Source organism: Anabrus simplex, chromosome 11, assembly GCF_040414725.1.
Source record: "Anabrus simplex isolate iqAnaSimp1 chromosome 11, ASM4041472v1, whole genome shotgun sequence".
Classification (NCBI taxonomy): Eukaryota; Metazoa; Arthropoda; class Insecta; order Orthoptera; family Tettigoniidae; genus Anabrus; species Anabrus simplex.
The window spans coordinates 31,787,401-31,808,966 of record NC_090275.1 but is presented as its reverse complement, the minus strand read 5'-3'; the positions used below and the strand labels follow the sequence as shown (position 1 = coordinate 31,808,966).

General features: G+C 38.5%; 1 protein-coding gene across 1 annotated transcript in view; it reads left to right on the top strand.

Annotated features, from left to right (window-relative positions):
• Positions 1-21,566, top strand: part of LOC136883111 (nuclear factor related to kappa-B-binding protein) — a 161,413-nt gene that overhangs the window by 47,777 nt on the left and 92,070 nt on the right. The window contains exons 10-11 of the mRNA XM_068229596.1: positions 7,358-7,659; positions 13,400-13,574. Coding sequence (XP_068085697.1) covers positions 7,358-7,659; positions 13,400-13,574 — 477 coding nt within the window. The remainder of the gene's footprint in view (positions 1-7,357; positions 7,660-13,399; positions 13,575-21,566) is intronic.

Sequence of the window (21,566 nt, the reverse complement as noted above, 5' to 3'; positions counted from 1 at the left end):
GCTTGCCGGCGGACTTGAGTAAAATAGCTTTCGCGGATCAAACACATCCCCCTGTGGGTATGAGGAAGAATACATCCACGGTATCCCCTGCCTGATGTAAGAGGCGATTAAAGGGGCAACCAAGGGATGGTCAAATTAGAACCATGAGACTACTTGTAATTAGTACCACCACGCGGGGAAGACCATGGGTCGCTTTTACTTGCGCATAGTATCACTATGTTAGGTACACAATAGGTTTCCGATTAGTAGCGACAGTTTGTGAATCGGGGGAGTATTACAGTACCTGTGATTAGTACCACTCTATGAGCGACACTATGGGTCTGGCTTGCCTATGATTTGTACACACAATACGAGGAACGCCCTGGGATAGTACGAGTCCTTGTGATTAGTACACCTATGTGATGAACAACGTAGGTTTGCGTTGCCTGTAAATGGCATTACATTACATTACCTGTGAGTAGTACCATAATTTGTGGAATACCACGAGTCTACGCTACTTTTGATTAGTACCGCAATATGAAAAATACCATGATTCTACTTTCCTAGCGATAAGTACCATTATAAGGGGTCAGTGACCTGAATTTTGGACTACTTTACAACCACCATCGGTTCAGGATTGTGCTCTAGAAGCATTCCCTTGGTCAGTAATACTATTGTTTAACGCTAGTTTCTGGGAATGGGGTCATTGCGGGTCGGATACACTGATTGTTTTAAATTCATATCGATCCATTCAGTTTTGAATTCTGGTCAGTGGATAATTTTGGACTTTTAAATTGTCATTTGTCATTACATTTAGTCTTATTTCGTACCATTTGGGGCCGATAACCTGGATGTTAGGCCTCTTTAAACAACAGGCATCATCTTAAATGGAATAATGACAGGAGTGTTCATGGCTGTCTGTGGCCTGGTCATTCTAGCTCTTGAACTTTGAACTATTAGATCGACACCGTAATACTTTTCTTTAAAAGAGAAAATGTGTGCTGTTTTTCATTCTGTCAAATATTTCATATGACAGCGTTACTTTTATTCGTGACATTTGTACTGACGTCATTGTGAAATGAAATGGCGTATGGCTTTTAGTGCCGGAAGTGACCTAGGACATGTTCGGCTCACCAGGTGCAGGTCTTTCAATTTGATGCCCGTAGGCACCTGTACGTCGTGATGAGGATGAAATGATGATGACATCGACACATACACCCAGTCCCCGTGCCAGAGAAATCAACCAATGATGGTTAAAATTTCCGACCCTGCCGGGAATCGAACCCAGGATCCCTGTGACCAAAGGCCAGCGCGCTAATCATTTAGCCATGGAGCGACATCATTGTAACGATCTATGTGGACTTCAATTGGAAAACTATAAGGACAGTCTTTCTGAGAATTCCGTAGCAAAGCACGGGTAAAACAGCTAGTTATTTGATACAAATAGCATTGCGCTCTGCATAATTGCGTGGGCTCTTGATGCATTTGATGCTATTTTCGGAAGGCTTATCAGAGACCAATCAACTCACTCACGTACTTCCTGTGAGGCAATAGAGATGTTTAATTTTTAGCCTTTTAGTCTCGTATAGCAATAGTCGGGCTTTGAGACAATAAGTGTTATAAATATATCATAGTACTGTATTGCCCAAGACATGTAGAATAAGCAGTTTTGACCAACTGTATCTCCTGATTTTTCCTGATATTCATATTCGAAACTCTCCTGACATTTGTTTTTGTAAAGTTGGCAGGTATGCTGTTGGTTGCAACTGTGAGCTCACAGCATTAGCTTTTCTGCACCTATATTCAATCTCACTTACTATACTACCATCGTGGGAGAACACACATCCTAAATACTTGAAATGATCTACCTGTTCCAGCTTTGTATCCCCAATCTGACAATCAGTTTTCTTGTATTTCTTACCTACTGACATCAATTTAGTTTTGGAAAGGCTCATTTTCATACTTTTTTTTTTATTTTTACAATTAGCTTAATGTCGCGCCGACACAGGTAGGTCTTATGGCAACGATGGGATAGGAGAGGCCCAGGAGTGGGAAAGAAGCGGCCGTGGCCTTCATTATGGTACAGCCTGGTGTACAGCATTTGCCTGGTGTGAAAATGGGAAACCACGGAAAACCATCTTCATGGCTGCCGACAGTGCTCGAACCCACTCTCTCCCAGATGCAAACTCACAGCTGCATGCCCCTAACCGCACAGCCAACTCGCCCGGTAAAATTTTCATACCATACTCATTGCACTTATTTTCAGGTTGTAAGATATTAGACTGTAGGCTTTCGGCACAATTTGACAATAAGACCAAGTTATAAGCATAGGCCAGACTGCTTACTACATTTTCACTTAATAGCTTTCAGCAGTTGATCCATGTAAACTGTGAACAACGAAGGTGAAAGATTACTCCCTTGTCTAACACCTGTAAGTACCTTGAACCAAGAACTCATTCTACCATTCACTGCAAACCAGTTTTCAACATTAATGCCATTGATTGATCTTAATAATCTACCCTTAACCCCATAGTCACCCAGTACAGCAAACATCTTTTCCCTCGGTACTCTGTTATATACCTTCTCTAGATCTACGAAGCATAAGCATAGCTGTCTGTTCCTCTCGTAGCATTTTCCAAATACCTAGCGCATAATGGACAGCCCATCTGTGGTCTGAAACTACACTGGTTTTCTTCCCAACTTACTCTCAACCACTGATCTCACCCTCCCTTCCAAAATCCCAGTGACTCCTTGCCTAGTATACTTATCAGTGAGTTACCTTGATAGTTGTTGCAATCCTTCCTGTTCCCTTGCTTATAGATAGGTGCAATTAACTCTTTTGTCCAATCAAAAGGTATCTTACAAACACTCCATGCTAATCTTATTACTGTATGAAGCCATTTCATCCCTGCATTTCCTATATTTCACCTTTTTAGGTCTAATTTCATCTATTCCTGTTGCTTTATAACAGTGGAGTTTATTTACCATTCTTTCCACTTCTTCAAGCCTAATTTCACAAACATCAGTGTCCTCCTCCTACGAGCTCAGTTGTTCATGACACCACAAGGATGATTTCCTTCTACGTTGAGAAGATTTTCAAAATATTCCTTCCACTTGTCCAGTGATTCCCTGGGATCTATTATGAGTTCACCTGATTTGCCCAAAAACACTATTTTCTTTTTCCCTCCCTTCCTAACATTCTTTATTTCTATCCAAAAAGGTTTCCCTGCTGCTTGACCTAGCCTTTCCAGGTTATTACCAATATCTTTCGACGATTTCTTCTTGGATTCAACAACTATTTGTTACACTGTGTTTCTTTCATTTACATACAATTCCATGTCTGCATCAGTCCTTGTTTGGAGTAATTTCTGATATGCCCTCTTTTTACGTTTACAAACTGCTCTCACTTTATCATTCCCCCAAGATGTTCGCTTTTTCTATCTTTACACACTTGTTCCTAGGCATACTGTATTCCCTTGCTGTTTCTACTACAGAATCCCTGTATAGCATCCATTCTCTTTCTATATTCTGAGCCTGCTTACGGTCCACTGTTTGGAACTAGAGATACTTAGTTCTCTACAGATCAGATAGTGGTCCGTATCATCGAAAAATCCGTGGTAAACCTGCACATTCCTAACAGATTTCCAGAATTCAAGGTCTGTTAAGATATAGTCTATTATGAATCTGGTGCCCCTACCCACCCATGTATAGTGGTGAAGAGCCTTAAGCTTGAAGAATGTATTTGTAACTGCTAATCCCATACTAGCACTGAAGTCAGCAATTGCTTCCCATTCATGGTAGCTTTCATATCTTCCCCACATTTACCAATCACCCTTTCGTATCCTTTAGTTCTGTTTCCTACTCTTGTATTGAAATCACCTATTAGCACTATCCTATCCTTGCTGTTGACCCTGACTACAATGTCACTCTTTGCTTCTTAAAACTTGTCAACTTCGTTCTCATATGCACCCTCACATGATAAATACACTGAGACAGTTCTCGTCGTAATTATTCCAGCTATCAAATCTACCCACATCATTCTCTCATTTACGTGTCTTAACAAACTATGTTACATGCAATGGTATTCCTGATGAACAGTAATACCCTTCACTCTGCCATTCCCTTTTTAACACCTGTCAAGTACACTTTGTAATCTCGTATCTCGTCCTCATTATCTCCCCGTACCCGATTGTCATTAACTCCTAACACATCCAGATGGCCTCCATGGCTCAGATGGCAATGCACCGGCCTCTCACTGCTGGGTTCTGTGGTTCAAATCCCAGTCACTCCATGTGAGATTTATGCTGGACGAAACGGAGGCGGAACAGATTTTTCTCCGGGTACTCCGGTTTTCCCTGTCAAATTGCATTCCAGCAACACACTCCAATATGATTTAATTTCATCTGTCATTCATTATTCATTGCCCCAGAGGAGTGCGACAGGCTTCGGCAGCCGGCACAATTCCTATCCTCGCCGCCAGATGGGGGCTTCATTCATTCCATTCCTGACCTGGTCAAATGACTGGAAACAGGCTGTGGATCTTCACATGCAGATCTTCTTTGTTGACTCAGCCAGTTCTACTTACTTTCTTTCTTTCTTCCATAAGCCCCATAAAGATTGATAGCTCCCCATCGAATTCAGTTTCGTTCGCCAAGTTGTTTCCAAGGAGTCCCTCTCCTGTCAAATGAGAGTGAGACTCCATTACTCCCATAGGTCCGAGGCTAAAACATTCTGAGTGTGTTCGGTGAAAATTTTGTGAAGCAGGATGCTACCCTTACTTACACAAAGTCCAAGTGAGGTTCTCTCCTCTAACGGATTAGAGACCACTCGTTGATTGTATAGCCGCCTGAGTACAAGGAGAGCCATGACTCGGTATACGTCCAAGATGCCCGCTCCCATTCCATAGCAACTGGAATCCCGACTCACAGGACCACCTACTACGCCCCCATGACTCGGTATATGTCCAAGATGCCCACTCCCATTCCATAGCAACTGGTATACCGACTCTCTGGACCACCTACTAGGCCACTTACCAATTGACCATTGTTCACAGACTAGGACGTGACTGCAGTAACCCACACCACAAACCATATTATTATTATTATTATATATATATTGCGAATGAGCCCATTAGGACTACGCAAAGTACTTAGAGACAGGCATTTGCCTTTCTTTGTGCCCACACTTCCTTCATTCGTTTGCTGTGTGCTTCTTTTCTCTCTTGAGACCATGTTATTCCGGTCTTCTTCTTTGGTTTTTCCTCTTGGTCAACTTGCCACTTATGAACTTTGGTTTTGAAGATAACCCGGCTTTGGATGTCTTCAGGTGTAATTCCTGCCAGTTTGAGATCTGTTTTAATTTCGCCAATCCATTTTATTGTGTCCGTTTTAGCTTCACTTCGGTTTTCATAAAATTCAACTATTTGCTTGGTAAGTCTATCTGGGTTCATCCTTTTTATATGTCCAAAGAATCTTAATCTGCGTTTTCTGATGTCTCTGTGAATGTTAGAAAATTGTTTGATTTCCTGTTTCCCTCTAAGGCGGTACTGTTCATCTACGAGTTTTGGGCCAAAAATTTTTCTAATGATCTTGCGTTCCTTTTTCTGAATATTTTCTAGATCAGTTTTCCTGTTCAAAATTAGTGTCTCTGATCCATAGAAGCATTCTGGTTTAATAACTGTATTATAGTGTCTTAGTTTATTATTATTATTATTATTATTATTATTATTATTATTATTATTATTATGTTAAATAAAGGATTCCACTAGATCTTAATATGAATTTCGCACCACATCAACTTAACCCAATTACTTCAGGTTTAATGGCCCTGCAAACTCGCTTAGAAATCAGATTTAAATCGCCCTCAACACGAGTAAGCCACCCGGTCAGAACTACTTTGCACTGCATTGAAATAAATGCCATAAATGAAACAGCAACCAGAATTTTTATGCATAGATTTCAGCGAAGCATTCAAAATAATTGTACTCGCCAACAATGATGTCTGACAGAAGATCATGTGTGGTAAATCTCTAAACTTTTGAGTATATGTAGGAGCACTTCATACTTTTTGTACTGCCAAGTTGTCTGGCTTCTGTGATTGTTTTTTGCACACACAACACATAATTTTGTAAGGCTTTTCCTTCTTAATACCAAATCTGACCTGCTTTGATCTATTGCATTGGCCATTTGATTATTGCCCCCTAGCAATAAGTTTCATTAGTGATTCTTCAAGTGCATGTCTTCTGATACAGAATATAAAGAATATTTATGAAGCAAATGTTTAATGATAGGCCTAATTTTCTTTAACTTATCGTGTTCATCATCCACAGCAGCATTGTTTGTGAAATGTAAAAGTCGGGATATGAAAGAAAATCTAACCATACTCTTTGTCTCTTGAAAAATTGGGGTTTCAATACATTTATCTATGCTACAACATAATTGGATGTGAGGCTTATGAACCTGGGACATCAGAAAACAAAGTAGGCCTTAATTTCATCCTCATTAGTGTCAAACCACTTGTCATTGTTTATTCCTTTTTTTCCTATTTGGGTCTGATAATTGTTCCATAGCGTAAATATTTGTTTTGCACGCCATGTGGAAAAACATCGGGTCCATAAACTCCAAAAACACAAACAACTCCTATACAGAATTATCTAAATATTTGTCTCTCGTTCTGACACCCCTGGAGAGCCTGTAAAGTGATGAATAATTGGTTGGTTATCACTATTACTAACCCACACCCAGTCACTATGTTTCGCTTTCGCATGTGGGGCTTTAGCTACTATTGCACAGTCACTCGTATCAGATGAACTGTCAGTTTTCTGGAGCCATGGCTAGGAGACGGAGATGGACTGACACCTGATGAAATGTTTGTGCTTTCAGAGGCTACACTTGGGCAATAAATAATGGTACAGATTCTTAGAAGGAGAGCGGTAAACAAGCCACATTCCTGTTCTGTTCGTAAGAGTTCACAAAGATCAAAATATAAGCTAGTATATACAGCTCGATGCAGCATGTGAATGTCTGGTCGTTTGAGCTAAAGGGCTGGCCAGTGCGCACTTGAATGTCGCTTCAAATGAGTCGAATGGGTAAAGTGTACAACGGGACGGTTAAGACAGCTGCATGAAATATCTGTGTACTTTGGCTTGAAAATAAATTGTTATTCACTATATAAAATGTAATATTCAAGTCAATATAGTGCCAAATCTGTTATGAGACATCCACACAGGCAGAACTGATCCTATAGAGACTCATCTGAGACAAATAGAGAGTTCCAACAGAACAACTAGATCACAGCTCTGTCCAGGTACCTTGGAACTGTGGTTGTTTTAGCATTTGCTTCACACACCACTGGTATAATAGGATTTCTTTTCTTACAGATGCTCAGCCTGAAGAGTTTGTTCCCTATCTTGAATACAAGGTTCATCTGCAAGTATATCAGTGGATTGGTGCTGGGCGAGACTCTGATGGACACCTGACGCCACTCTGTCAATATTGGCTGGACCACCGTGACGAGATGCGTACCAGGCCTCCTAAAGATGATGGTGATGGAGATGATGATGGGATTGGTGAAGGGGTAGGTGGTGATGAGCGGGCTCTCTCACCACCTCCCCCACGCTTTCCCACCACTTGGTCTGTGCGGCCTTCAGGACCTGAGGAGAAGGAGCTCTTTCAAGAGCAGGTATGACTATGAAAAAATTCACTCGCCTACAGTAAAACCTCATTAATTCAAAGTCGTTGCGACTCAAAAATCGAACTTCAAATTACGTGATTTTGAATTAACCACCAACTCGTAATTCAGAAATGTCAACCCTTGCCGTGTCACAAAATATTCTAAGGTCTGTTACTGCCTGCAATTAACCTTGATTCACAGTTCAAACCTTTCAAATGCCATGGAAAAAGAACTATTCCCAAAATATATCCAACAAGGTGTATTTACAGTATTCAAATAATGCACGTGGATAACTCACTTACAAACATAACCTCACGCAACGAAAGAAGTAAAAGGCATGATTCGAAGATGAGGAGAAATTATGCTGGCTCCCCTGTGCAAGAGGTTTACTCATTGGGTTACTGTACTGTATGCATTTTATATACCTGTACTTGCACGGAATGTACTCGATGCCCTTGAAACATCATGGCTAATTGAACTTTTCTATGACCAGGGGAGAAATACTCTTGCTTCCTTCTGCATTACAACACAGTACAGTCTCTCTATCCTTGTACGATTTCCCGCCATGGCGCTTCTCTCTTAATTCAGAAATGCCAACCCTTACCGCGTCACAAAGTATTCTAAGACCCATTAACGCATGCAATCACATTGATTCACAGTTTAAACCTTTCAAATGCCATGGAAAAAAAAAACTATTTCCAAAATGTATCCAACAAGGTGAATTTACAATGTTCAAATAATGCAGCTGGATAAGTCACTGACAAACATAACCTCACAAAACGAAAGAAAAAGCACATGATTCAAAGAAGAGGACAAATTATGCTGGTTCCCATGTGCCAATGCTTTATTTTTTGGATTACTCTACTTTTTCATTTTTTAGATGCCTTGTACTTGCATGGAAAGTACCCGACACACCCTTACAACATTGTGGCTTATCGAACTTTGCTGTGATGAGGGGAAAAAGTTTCTCGCTTCCATGTGCATTGCAGCACCAAAGAGAATGAGTGCAACACAGTACAATGACCCCACCCTTACGATTTCCCAGCTGGCACTTCTCTCCTTTAAAACTATAAGTCCGTTTGGGCTTGGCATTAAACGAATGCAGTTTCATCGGCACTGACAGTATTGTTCGGTGCATACGAATTGGTTATATGAGCCACGCTTTCTTCGTCAACTGTCGGCGTCGCGAGTGTTCGGGGATTCTGCTTCTCCGCACACTGCCTGCTACGTGATATTGTGGCATTCCTGAAAATGCTGAATACAAAAGAAGTACTATTTCACTCGAACCTAGCAAATATGAAGCACACTGTAGACACACCGAAATTAGTGAAAGTGCGGAAAGCTACCCCTGCACTTCCGGAAGACACGTTCTATGATGGCGCAGATAAATTTTCATTTTAAATTACTCCGTAACATACTTTTGTTTTAAAATGTAAAGGCAGTTTCCAATTAGGCCTAAATGTCTGAATTTCGGTAATGGGACAACATTGTACTTCAAATTACGAATTATCTGTATTTTGAATTAAGCAATTTAAATAGAATGCAAAACCATACCTCATGTTTCCGGGAACGAGAGCTTCTTTGAATTAGGTGGGATTTTGAATTATCGAGGTTCTATTGTATAATGTAGTAAAATTGTAACCTTTATCTGTACATTCCTCTCTGGTCAGTTACATAAGAGATGTTTTATATACTACAGTGGCCGATGACCTAGATGTTAGGCCTCCTTTAAACAAGCAGCAGCAACAACAACAACAACAACAGCAGCAGCAGCAATATATACTACAGTAGAACACCTTTTTAACAAATCTCAGGGGAATTTCTTTTCTTACAATCTGCTTTACGTCGCACCAACGCAGATAGGTCTCATGGCGACGATGGAATAGGAAAGGCCTAGGAGTGGGAAGGAAGCGGCCATGGTCTAATTTTTGGTACAGCCCCAGCATTTGTCTAGTGTGAAAATGGGAAACCACGAAAAACCATATTCAGAACTGTTGACAGTTGGGTTCGAACCCACTATCTCCTGGATGCAAGCTCACAACTGCGCACCCCTAACCGAATGGCCAACTCGCCCGATTAGGGGGATTTGGTATCTGTTCTGTCAGTATGGGTTTTCCTTAAAACAGGTTGGTTGGTCGGTCAGTCGGTTGGTTGGTTGGTTTTCTCTTTCCATTTTTGAATCCACTTTGTTGTAGTGTGGAAGTTCTCTTGTTGTGCTTGGCAATGACATCAGCATACCAAGAAATGTGGAAAATGACCTTCCACAAGGATAATTTCTTGCTCCCCTTTTATTCAACTTGTATTCGTCAGATTTGCCTGAGACAAAAGTATAGGATTTTAAAAGGGTTTTCACATAAAAAAAATGCAATACTGTATATTAAATGAAGTCAGAGGGGGGGGTGGGAATGAGAAAGGAGCACACATAATAGGACGAATACAATGGCAGGTCATTGTGGCAAGTGGGAACATCAGAAATAGGAGACGAGGACAAACATGAAAACACAAAAGGACAAGGACAATCTCCACATCTTCATGCACTGCAGTCTTCAAATAGATAGGCTCTCTCCTCAGCAGCCACAGCTCTTCCGCATCCATCTCTGAGAAGAGATTGTGTTTGTCCTATTATATGTATTCCTTTGTTATTCCCCTGTCTCTATAACTTGATTTGACCCTTGTTTGTTCCTTCGTGTAAATATATTTATATATTTTGAAAGTTTACTAAAAACAGCTTCGCCCAGTCCGTCCGTCCGTTCTAATGGACCGATTTGCTTCATTCTTTTTTTATTTTCTCCACAATAACCTGCCGGTGAATCATTAGACATGGACAGGTCTCTTGAGTTCAACCAACTTTGAGTAATCCTCAAATCAAGTCACTAAATGGCCACTCCAATAATTGCAGGGGTACCTAGCCCGCAATACATTCTGTACTTAGCAGGTTGCTAAGCAACTAACACTTTCATTAATATTCTGATATGTGACTTTCATCCTTAGTAATGCAACTGCATGCAGCCAAGCTTCTAAATACAGGATGAACCGAAATTCACGCACTCGGGCGTCACAGTGTGACTTCTCACATGCTAGCAAGAAAAAATGTCTCTCACGAAAGTTCGTCCTGCGAATATATCCGGCAGATAAAGGACGTTGAAGAGTGGCAATCTGCCAACACTGTAACCACATGCAGGGTAACTACCTCTGTCAGCACATATTAGGCATGCTGTACAGTTGGTGCACTGGATGAGTTTTGGGGTAGCATGCAGGAGGTCGAGGGGTCGATCCTGGGTTGAGGCGTATGTTTTTATTTTCTAAAAGTAGTCCAGGTGGTATGGTATCTGGCATCTTAATCGTCAACAGCGATTGCAGCGGGTCCTCTAGAAACCATTTGCACTTACATACTACAATCCTAGAAATACATGAACAATCGTTTTCATTGGTCAGCTTTGACAGATGCCCTTTCCACATTGTGGGCATGAATTTATTCGCTGTTGACGATTAAGATGCCAGATACCATACCACGTGGACTACATTTACGAAATAAAAAACATACGCCTCAACCCAGTATCGACCCCTCGACCTCCTGCATGCTAACCCAAAACTCATCCACTGCACCAACTGTACAGCACGACTAATATGTGCTGACAGAGGTAGTTACCCTACATGTGGTTACAGTGTTGCCAGATTGCCACTCTTCAACGTGCTTTTTCTGCCAGATATACTCGCAGGACGAACTTTTGTGAGAGACATTTTTTTATTGCTGGCATGTGAGGAGTGCGCGAATTTCGGTTCATCCTGTATACTCAGTAGATGATCGAACATTTATAATAATGTGCATGTTGCCAAGAGAAAACAATCTACGTACACACAGACGGGAATGTATCAAGTTGACTAGCCTTCTGTATGACCATTAATAAAGCGCAGGGACAAATTCTTGAAAAGTGAGTGTGTACTTACCCGAACCAGTATTCAGTCATGGCCAATTGAATGTTGCGCTATCTCGGGCAAGATTGTTTGAAAATGTTAAGGTCCAGATACTTCCGAATGATCGAAGCATAGTCAATATTGTACGGAAAGAAGTGTTATAAACTACACTACCGGTATCAAATGTTCATAAAACTGTTGAAAAGGGCAGGCAAAACAATATGACTACAACAGGCATTTCAAGACGAGTTATCTGTGGAGCAGCATGGGTCAGCTAGTTAAATAGTAATCTTTATTGCAACCAGTGGCTATTATATTGAAAAACATGCAGTTAATACTATTCACTGCACACAGTTTATTACTCAAAATAGTCCTCTTAGCACACGCTAGAAAGTGATATCTATCACGTGGTTTCTCACAGCGCTCACATTTACAGTCTGATGTCGGCTCATGAAATTTCTTATTTATACATACCGTATGGTGAAATCCATGTATTGTGAGACGTGTAACTGTGTGTCTCGGCTCATAATTTGCATTATTTCCATACACTGAATGTCATACCGTCTGTGGTGTAGAAATCTAAAGATATTTCTTTTTTTCCCATAGCTCCTGCATCAATGCACTGCTTTGAGCTGTATATGGTAGCAACATCTAGTATCTCAAATCTTCTATGAAAAAGGGCTCTCTTGCCATCTCATATACTGTATCAGTCTTGATGGGGAATATTTCGATATACATAGGACTCTCTTGAAATGGATGGACTTTACTTGTTCTAGCTTCTGCGTATCACTCTTAGTTAAATATTCCCATGTGAGTTCTAGACCATACGACACTGTTGGAACAATTTTGAGTCTGAATAGTTTACTTACTGTCTTTAAGAACAATCGGTTCAGATGGAGAATGTCATTTATCGCTCGTATTGCTGCTGTGGTCCTTTCTTGTGTGCGCTGCAAAACAATCTCCTCTGGTCTGAAAAGGAACAAACGAGTTTCGAATGAAATAACTGTATAGTTATGTCCTAAGCTAATTTAATTAGGAATGTAAAAACTGATCTAAGAGTGCAACTGCTCAAGTAGGATGTGCCCCGGTGGTGCAGACACAGGTTGGCTATGATCGTGCTTCATCAACAGATGTCAGCTCAAGTGCTTTGGCAGGCACACATTTTGAAAAGATGCGTTAACCCGTAAGGACATGCGTATGGGTAAAAATTACCCAAGCATGTTTGAAATAAATATTTCAGTTATTTCTAATACACACAGAGAGATACAGATGCATGTACACTCTTCAGAATGCACAGGGTTATTCTTCCATCAGTACTGATGCGAGCAGCAACCTAGTGCAAAAATCCTGCTCAGAGGTAACACTACTGTCAGTCTCACATCCCATTATCACTCAAGCAGGTTCAGAGTCACTCAAACTGTGACAGCACACTATCAAGCCGATCGAGATATTTATCATTGACAACTTTGGAAGTCCATAGTCATGTTCAACATATATCTTAAAGTATAATCAATTATTTATAGCACTTGCAAACTTCAGTTACAAAAATGCATACCTAAATTTTTAAATTCGTGTAAAATGTGTTCCTTAAAAGCAGAGTTTTCTGTAAAGTGAAATTCATTAAAAGTGAGTTTACATAACATTATGCTTATGGTAGTTTTGCTGGGACTTTAAAAAAAAATGTTCATTAAAAATGGGATTTTGTTAAAACGGGTTTCTGCTGTGCAATATATGATGCAACTTACAAATGAGTATATAACTCTCTCTCAAATTTGTTCTGTAAAACTGATTAAAGGAAAATAATTTCATCCTGTTAATTTTGTTTTTTATACAGGAAAGAATACGCTACGAAAATCCTCATCGAGCATTCACTTACCGTATGCACGGTTACGAGTCTGTTGTGGGGCCTGTGAAGGGGGTCTACAATCAAAGTGTCGGCGTCAACAAACCTCGTGGTCACTCCCTCCTAGTAGCCGACCGACCCAACTTTGTCACCATTCTTGCTCTTGGTAAGTCTTCAAAGAAGTACAGATTTTTGTAGGGAAAGAGTAACTTGTTAGTAATATGGGAAAGAAAGTGCAAATCTATGGCTTGTTGATCTCCCTTTGATAATACTAGTAGGAACTTGAACTTCCGGGAAGAACGCATGTGCAGTGTTTTGACACGACATTACTTTTAAGAATTCCCAAGAAGGGTCAATTATTTTATGTACATTGATTTTAACGTTACTAATTTTAATTCATCCTCATGAAGGTTCATACTTTTAATGTATTTTTGATGTATGTCGTTTAGTATATAAGAGAGTCATTATTCTTTACCATACTTTGTCAGCTGATGATGGCTTGAAACCACCCGAAACATGTACTGACCCATTGTAACTCATCACGAGTATAAAACTATTGGTTAGGTTGATCTTAATTAACATTTTATTTTGTAACTGATAACTGTCAATACGGATCTCAATGAAATTTGTAACAATTTGTTTTGCTGATTTTTAGTCCATATTCTTTAAACTTCCCATTCCAAATGTTTAGTTTCTCCTATACTTCTGATTAATTTTCTCCCCCCCGATCAGAACATTATCTGCAAATATTAGTGTGTTAGGCTCTTTGCAATGTTATTTAATGGATTTTATGATCGATCCATGATGATGATGATGAACAGGAGTGGTGACAATGTACTTCCGTGCAGGACTCCTCTCTTGGTTTCAAACCAATCTCATCTTCCATCCCCTGCTTGAATAAAACTAATGCATTTTTTACTTTAACAATCAGTAAGTTTGGCACACCTATACCTTCTAGGCATTCCCAGATTATCTCCCTAGGGACAATTTCATAGGCTTTCTCGATATCCATAAAAAGTCATCACTATCTACTGACAGTATACTACCTAAACATTTAAAACCATCAGTCACACTTTCCCCTTGTCGCCATCATTGTCATGCTCTCACATATATGTGTGTATTTTCTCTCTCCCTCCTTCTCTCTCTCTCTCTCTCTCTCTACTTCAGATCCTTGAGTGATGACTTCATTGCTTCTTTGACAGAGTTTATCCATCAGCCATTCTCAACTCTGTGTTCTCTCCACTTTTCATTTTCTTGATAGAATCGGACTGCCTTATTATGTGCCCAGAGTAACTTGGCTTTGGCTTCATAATAAAGGCCTTAAGGGATAGATTTGGTTTGATCTTCTGAATAAGCTACTTATTTGTTTTCTTGGCAATGCACAGGATACATAACTCACCTCTAGGGCCTATCCATCTTTTTTATAGTAACTTTGACAGTCATATGTAGTTATAGAAAAGACTAGTGCCTTAAATATTCTGACCTTAGTATGCATAGGTACATAAGTGTGTCTGAAGATCTTATCAAGACTTTTGAATGATGCTTTACAAGAGTTCATATGTGACTAATTTCTGGACTGTCAAAGCCAATGCTATTGATGGTTGATCCCAAAGGATAAAAACTGTCCACCTCTTTGATTAAATCACTATTGATCTTTATGTTCATTGGTAATCCTGTTGTTAGTATCTTGGTCTTACTAATGTTAAGATACAGTCCCATTCTTTCACTCTGCTCCTTAACTTAATGTATGCTATTCTCCAAGTTATCTGTATTTTCAGCTTTATTAAAGTGGTATCGTCTGCATATCTGAGGTTATTTATGTTCAGACCACCAATCTTAAATCCGTATCACAATAAAATAATTATCTTGGATTTCCCACCTAATCAGTACTTGATTTATGCCTGATGTATTTACATAATAATAATAATAATAATAATAATAATAATAATAATAATAATAATAATAATAATAATAATATGTTTTATTTATTCTGGCAAAGTTACACTTAACCAGTCTTAACCTAGAATGTTAATAACTACTGATGACAATAATATGATAACAATATTAACAATAATAACAGTAATAGTATTAATGAAAGCAATCACACATAAAAAAAACAAATCATATCATCTATATAACACACATCATACGTAGAGTACATTAAAAATATATGAATAATGAGTACTATAATTACTACTTACGAAAAAGTTTAGAAAATACCGGTATATGCATTTCTACAGTATACAGAGATATCGCCTTCAGTTGAGAGGTGAAGAGAAGGATTAGTAAAAAGAAGAAGATCTGTGAAAGGAATAGGGAAATAATGATGATGAGGCAGTAGGAGGAGGTGTTTTCAGGTCATAACTTGATTTCTATTATTCTATAATTAATATTATTGTATATGTTTCATCAAGTAAGGTTCTTCAGCAGCTGAAGATGGCCTCTAATAGAGACCGAAACCAGTACTGTAATGTAAATACATCAGAAATAAATCAAGTATTGATTAGGTGGGAAGTCAAAGTTCATAACTGTGATTGTTGGGACTATCAATAGGGCTAATGAAGCTAATAAACTACGACTTAAATCATAGGCAAACTTGTCCAATTCAGCTACTCTCTTGATGTGCCCATCTTACAAATTGAACAAATAAGGAGAGGGTAAGTCTTGCCTTGCATCTTTGCCAAATGGGAACCACTCTGTTGTATCACCATGCTTGGTTCTGATTGTGGCTTCTTGTCCCGAATAAAGGTTATGCATTAGGACAAATTAGGTGTTCTGGTTACGTCCATCAACCTCACTGTCACTACTATCACTAGCATCTTCACTCGTATTATTATCGCCGTCAACTGACTCGTCTGAACTGAATGTCGCACTTTCACTTCCGCGCGTATATTTTGGTGTTGACGCACACACATCTTCACAATCACTAATACTTACACTTTCGCAATCACTAGGTATATGAGATAAACTATCAGCATGCAATTTTCCAAATATTTCATCATCTTTCAAGCTGTCTTTGCTACGGCGCGCCATGCTGACACCTGACAATACACTCGGTCACGCGGAACTGAGTGTTATGAAACCACACTTCCTGTGCCGAAAGCATTGTCAAGGAAAGAATATATCTATCAAAATTCCGATCAACAAAGACTCCAGTTTGTAAACAACACGAAATATTTCGATTAATACACGGCGGAGGAGAGAAAATCGCACAAGAATGAAGCAATGTGAGAAAACGTTAATTTACGTAGCCGGTCACCCGTGCACGAATGTTAATTAACGTAGCCCGTCATTAATGTGTTAAGAAGAATCTAACTACATCACAAATAATTATTTTGGTTCCTCGGCCGTTTTTAAAACTGCTCGAGCCTTTAACATTTCATGCTTCACGTAAGGCTCTAGTCTTTGCTGTATAATTTTCATTAGCACTTCGCTGGCGTGTGGTATTTGTTCAACAGGTGTCCCCTTTTTCACTAATGGTATGTACAGTAGACAGACCATTTCCAGTTGATGTAGTTTCCCAGATTTGCTTCCTCACTGTTAGAACTTTGACTGATGATTTTTATTTTTATTTTTTGGAATATCTGAAGCCATTTCTTTTCCGTTTCGACTCATTTAACTTATAACTGTTAGTTTCTTCGGTTTGCCGAGACTGATTTTAAATAAATAGATTTATAAACTATCTGAAAAAGAAAACATACGGTAACGGAATTATTCATGAAAAAGAAACAATGTAATTAAAGTAGAATGACATGTTCCGTTCTTGAAAGAACATCATCAGATTCTGTCAAATCACACTCAAAAATATTCAAAAATGTGTAAATATTTATGTTTATTTCTGTTTAAATCCTTAAAAACTTGACATTTGGAACTTAAGTTAAAAACATTTTGGGGGGCTTTAAACATAAATGTTCATACGTTTTTAAATATCTGCAGGTTTGATTTGATAGAATCTGATGATGTTCTTTCAAAAATAAAACATGTCATTCTAGAGATCGGGCCAGCTAGGAAGACATCCGGTGAGGAGAAGTGTGCGAGTGAGAAAGCAGAGCCGTGGGAGCGAGAACGCTGACTTCCCCTTCTCGCTCAGTGTTGTGGCGACGTACAGTTGACCCGAAATATTTGTTATAACTGGCATGTAACACTCCGCAGATTTTCAGTTAGTGGAATTCCCTTCCGGCTGAAAATAACACACATACCTAGCCGAAATGAATGCATTTAGAAGTGTTAGAGATGACAGATAGATTGAAGGAGTTAGAACATAATTTAACCTCTTATTACATTAGCTGTCAAAATCCTTTCCGTGTATCAATTTGCGTAGTCCTTATTTTTAAATTATAATTTGATTTAAAATTAACTTTACGACGCTGTAAATGTGCAGTGTAGAATATGGTTTGCTATAACACCAGCCTTCATAACCTAAGCCACGTCATGTAAAATAACCCGATAATAATAATAATAATAATAATAATAATAATAATAATAAGTTACAAGAAAATTGAAAACTCTCAGATACTATGCGAAGAAAGAGGATAAATTTTTACGGTCATCTTCTCCTCGGAATGAACTCTATGATTAACCGAACAAATCTTGACTTCTTCCGTAACCCAAAACAGAACCGAACTGGTTTAAAGAAACTGAAAAAGACTTGGTAGAATTAAAAATTACAGAAAAATCACTATTAGGTAGAACAGCTAAAGTAATAACTAAAGAAAACATAACGTTCCAAAACAAATCTACATTAAAAGCCACATCTATTATCTCGGAAGACGAGAAGATACGAAGATGAGAAAGAATGAAGAAATACTGGGCACTAAGAAAAGAACAACACACAGAGAAAGAATTGATTCAACATACCCCAAAGAGGGTGAAAGGAAATAATAATATTGTTAATAATAATAATAATAATAATAATAATAATAATAATAATAATAATGTGAAGTACCTCGGAGAGTGGGTATCGGAGGACCTAAGTGAAAGGATGGCTCTTGAACAAAGGAGAATCAAATTAGACAAGGCCTACCATGCTTGCAGAAAACTGTATGCCTCAAAGCATTTATCAAAGAATGTAAAACTGAGACACTATAATGCAGTAGTCAGACCATCAGTCCTCTATGCAGCAGAATGCCTATCCCTAACTAAAAAAAACCCACTGAGAGCCCTGGAAGTGCAAGAACGGAAATTCCTGAGAAGAATAATAGGGCCAAGGATCCTACCAGATGGAAGGCGATGGTACAAACCCAACAATGAGCTCTACCAGCATCAAGAAAACCTCATAGATGCCATCAGGAGAAAACGTCTAACTTTCTATGGACACCTATACAGAATGGATCCTAATAGATTATCCCATAAGATCTTCAAGGTTGCTAACAAAGGCAAAGCTACTGGATTCCCCTGGACCAAACAAGTGGACAAAGATCTTGCAGAGCTTAATATTAATCAAGCCGCCATTACTGACAGAAATGCATACCGTTTAATGGTCAAAACTAAACCTTTCCTAACATCCCTTACATCAGCTAGCCACAAAGGAGCCGGGAATTGGTCAGAGGAGCGCAGGAAAGAATTCAGCGAGAAAATGAAGGAATGCTGGGCCAACAGGAAGGCTCAAGAGGCCACTAAGAACACAATCCAGTATGCTAAAAGGGGCAGACGAAGACAAAAACACCGCTAGAACACAAGCACCGTGGTCCACAGATGGCCTAAACGCAAAGAGAGGGAATAATAATAATAATAATAATAATCTATATATATAAAATAACTTGTCCTGACTGACTGACTGACTGATTCATCATCGCCGAGCCAAAACTACTGGACATAAAGAAATGCAATTTTGGGGATATATTCATATTAAGATGTAGGTGCTCGCTAAGAGAGGATTTTTTGATATTCCGTCGCTAAGGGGGTGAAAAGGGGGGTGAAATTTTAAAAAGAGTGTATCTATATCTCAAAACTTTAAAAGTTTACAGATGTAAAAATTGGTATTTAGAATCTTCTTTTAAAATAAGGATACACGTATTTTTTTGTTTTCTGAAAACCCCAATAGGAGGGGTGAAAAAGGGTGAAAATGGGGAAAAATGGGTTGAATGCCTTCAATCAGGATACCGGTACTTATATCTCAGAAACTGAAGATATTACAGACCTGAAAATTGGTACTTTTGATCTCTTTTAAAAATAAAGAAACACGTATTTTTTTGTTTTTGGAAAATCCAATTAATGGGAGGGTGAAAAGGGGGTGAATTTTTAAAATGAGTGAATCTGTATCTCCAAACTTTTAAAGTTTGCAGATGTAAAAATTGGTATTTAGAATCTTCATTAAATATAAAGAAACACGTATTTTTTTGTTTTCGGAAAATCGCAATAGGAGGAGTGAAAAGGGGTGGAAAAAGGGTTGAATGCCTTTAATGAGGCTACTTATATCTCAGAAACTGAAGATATTACAGACCTGAAAATCGGTGTTTGGGATCTCCTTTAAAAATAAAGAAACACGTATTTTTTGTTTCTGGAAAATCCAATTAAGGGAGGGGGTGAAAAGGGGGTAATATTTTAAAATGAGTGTATCTATATCTCAAAACGTTTAAAGGTTATAGATGTGAAAATCGGTATTTAGAATCTCCTTTAAAAATAAAGAAACACGTATATTTTGTTTTCGGAAAATCCTAATAAGAAGGGAAGAAAAGGTTGAAGAAGGGGTCGAATGCTTTTCATGAGTCTACTTATATTTCAGAACCAGAAGATATTACAGACTTGAAAATTGGTATTTAGGATCTACTTTAAAAGTAAGGAAACACGTATTTTTTCGTTTTTTGAAAATTCAAATATTGGGGGTGAAAGGGGGGGGGTGAATTTTTTAAAATGAGTGTGTCTACATCTTAAAACTTTAAAATTTACAGATGTAAAAATTGGTAGTTAGAATCTCCTCTAAAAATAAAGGAACACATATTTTTTTGTTTCCTATAAATCCCAATAGGAGGGGTGTAAAAGGGGGGAAAATGGGTTGAATGCCTTTAATGAGGATACATTTATCTCAGAAACGAAAGATATTACAGAATTGAAAATTTGTATATGGGATCTCCTTTAAAAATAAAGAAATACGTATTCTTTAGTTTTTGGAAAATCCAATTAATGGCGGTTAAACAGGAGTGACAAATTGGGGTGAATATCTACAGAATATCTTGGAATCGTAAAATGTTACAGACGTAAAAAGTGGGTGTTTGAAATCTCCTGTAAATATAAAGAAACATAGGTGATTTGTTTTTGGAAACTCCACTTAAGGGGAACTCAAAAGGGGAGAAATTTTGAAATGAGAATTTTTACAGTATATCTAAAAAACTTAACATGTTACAGAAGTGAAAAATGGTATTTTCTTTATCTCTATTAAACATAAAGAAACGTGTATTTTTAGTTTTCGGAAATATCACCTGGGTGGAGGGTGAGAGTAAAAGTGACTGAAAATGGTGTTGAATTCTTTTAATTAGGCTACTGATATCTCAAAAATGCAGATATTACAGACGTGAAATTTGATATTTTCAATCTGCTTTAAAAGTAAAAATACACCTATTCTCTAAAAATCCAATGAAGCGGGGGGGGGGGGGGGGTTGTGAAAAAATTGAAAAATTAATTGGCTTAATTGTATGAGAATACATACATCTAATAAAAACTAAAGTTATTACAGATGTGAAAATTCGTATTTGGATCCCCTTTAAAAACAAAGAAAAACGCGTTTTGGGCGGGAAACCATCTTGGAGGGCGGGAGTGTAAAGGAGTTGAATTCCTTTCATGAGGACACATAAATAAAAAACTGAAGAAGTTAGAGTCGTGATAATTGGTATTTAGAAGATCCTTTACTATTAAAGAAACAAGTATTTTTTTTCGGGAAAGTTCACTTGGGGGGGGGGGGAGTAGTGTGAAATGAAGTGAAAAAAGTAAATTACTTTTATGGGGATACTTATATCTCAAAACGGAAGGTAATAGACGTGAACATTGGTGTTTGGAATCTCCCTTAAACATAAAGAAACAAGCCTTCTTTTAATTTTTTTTTTGGGGGGGGGGCGTGAGGCGGTAAATAAACTTAACGGCGGTGGGGTGTAGAACGAGGTGAGACCAATTGATTTTACTGTTATTAATGTACTTATAAGGATCCTCCGTTGCTCAGGCGGCA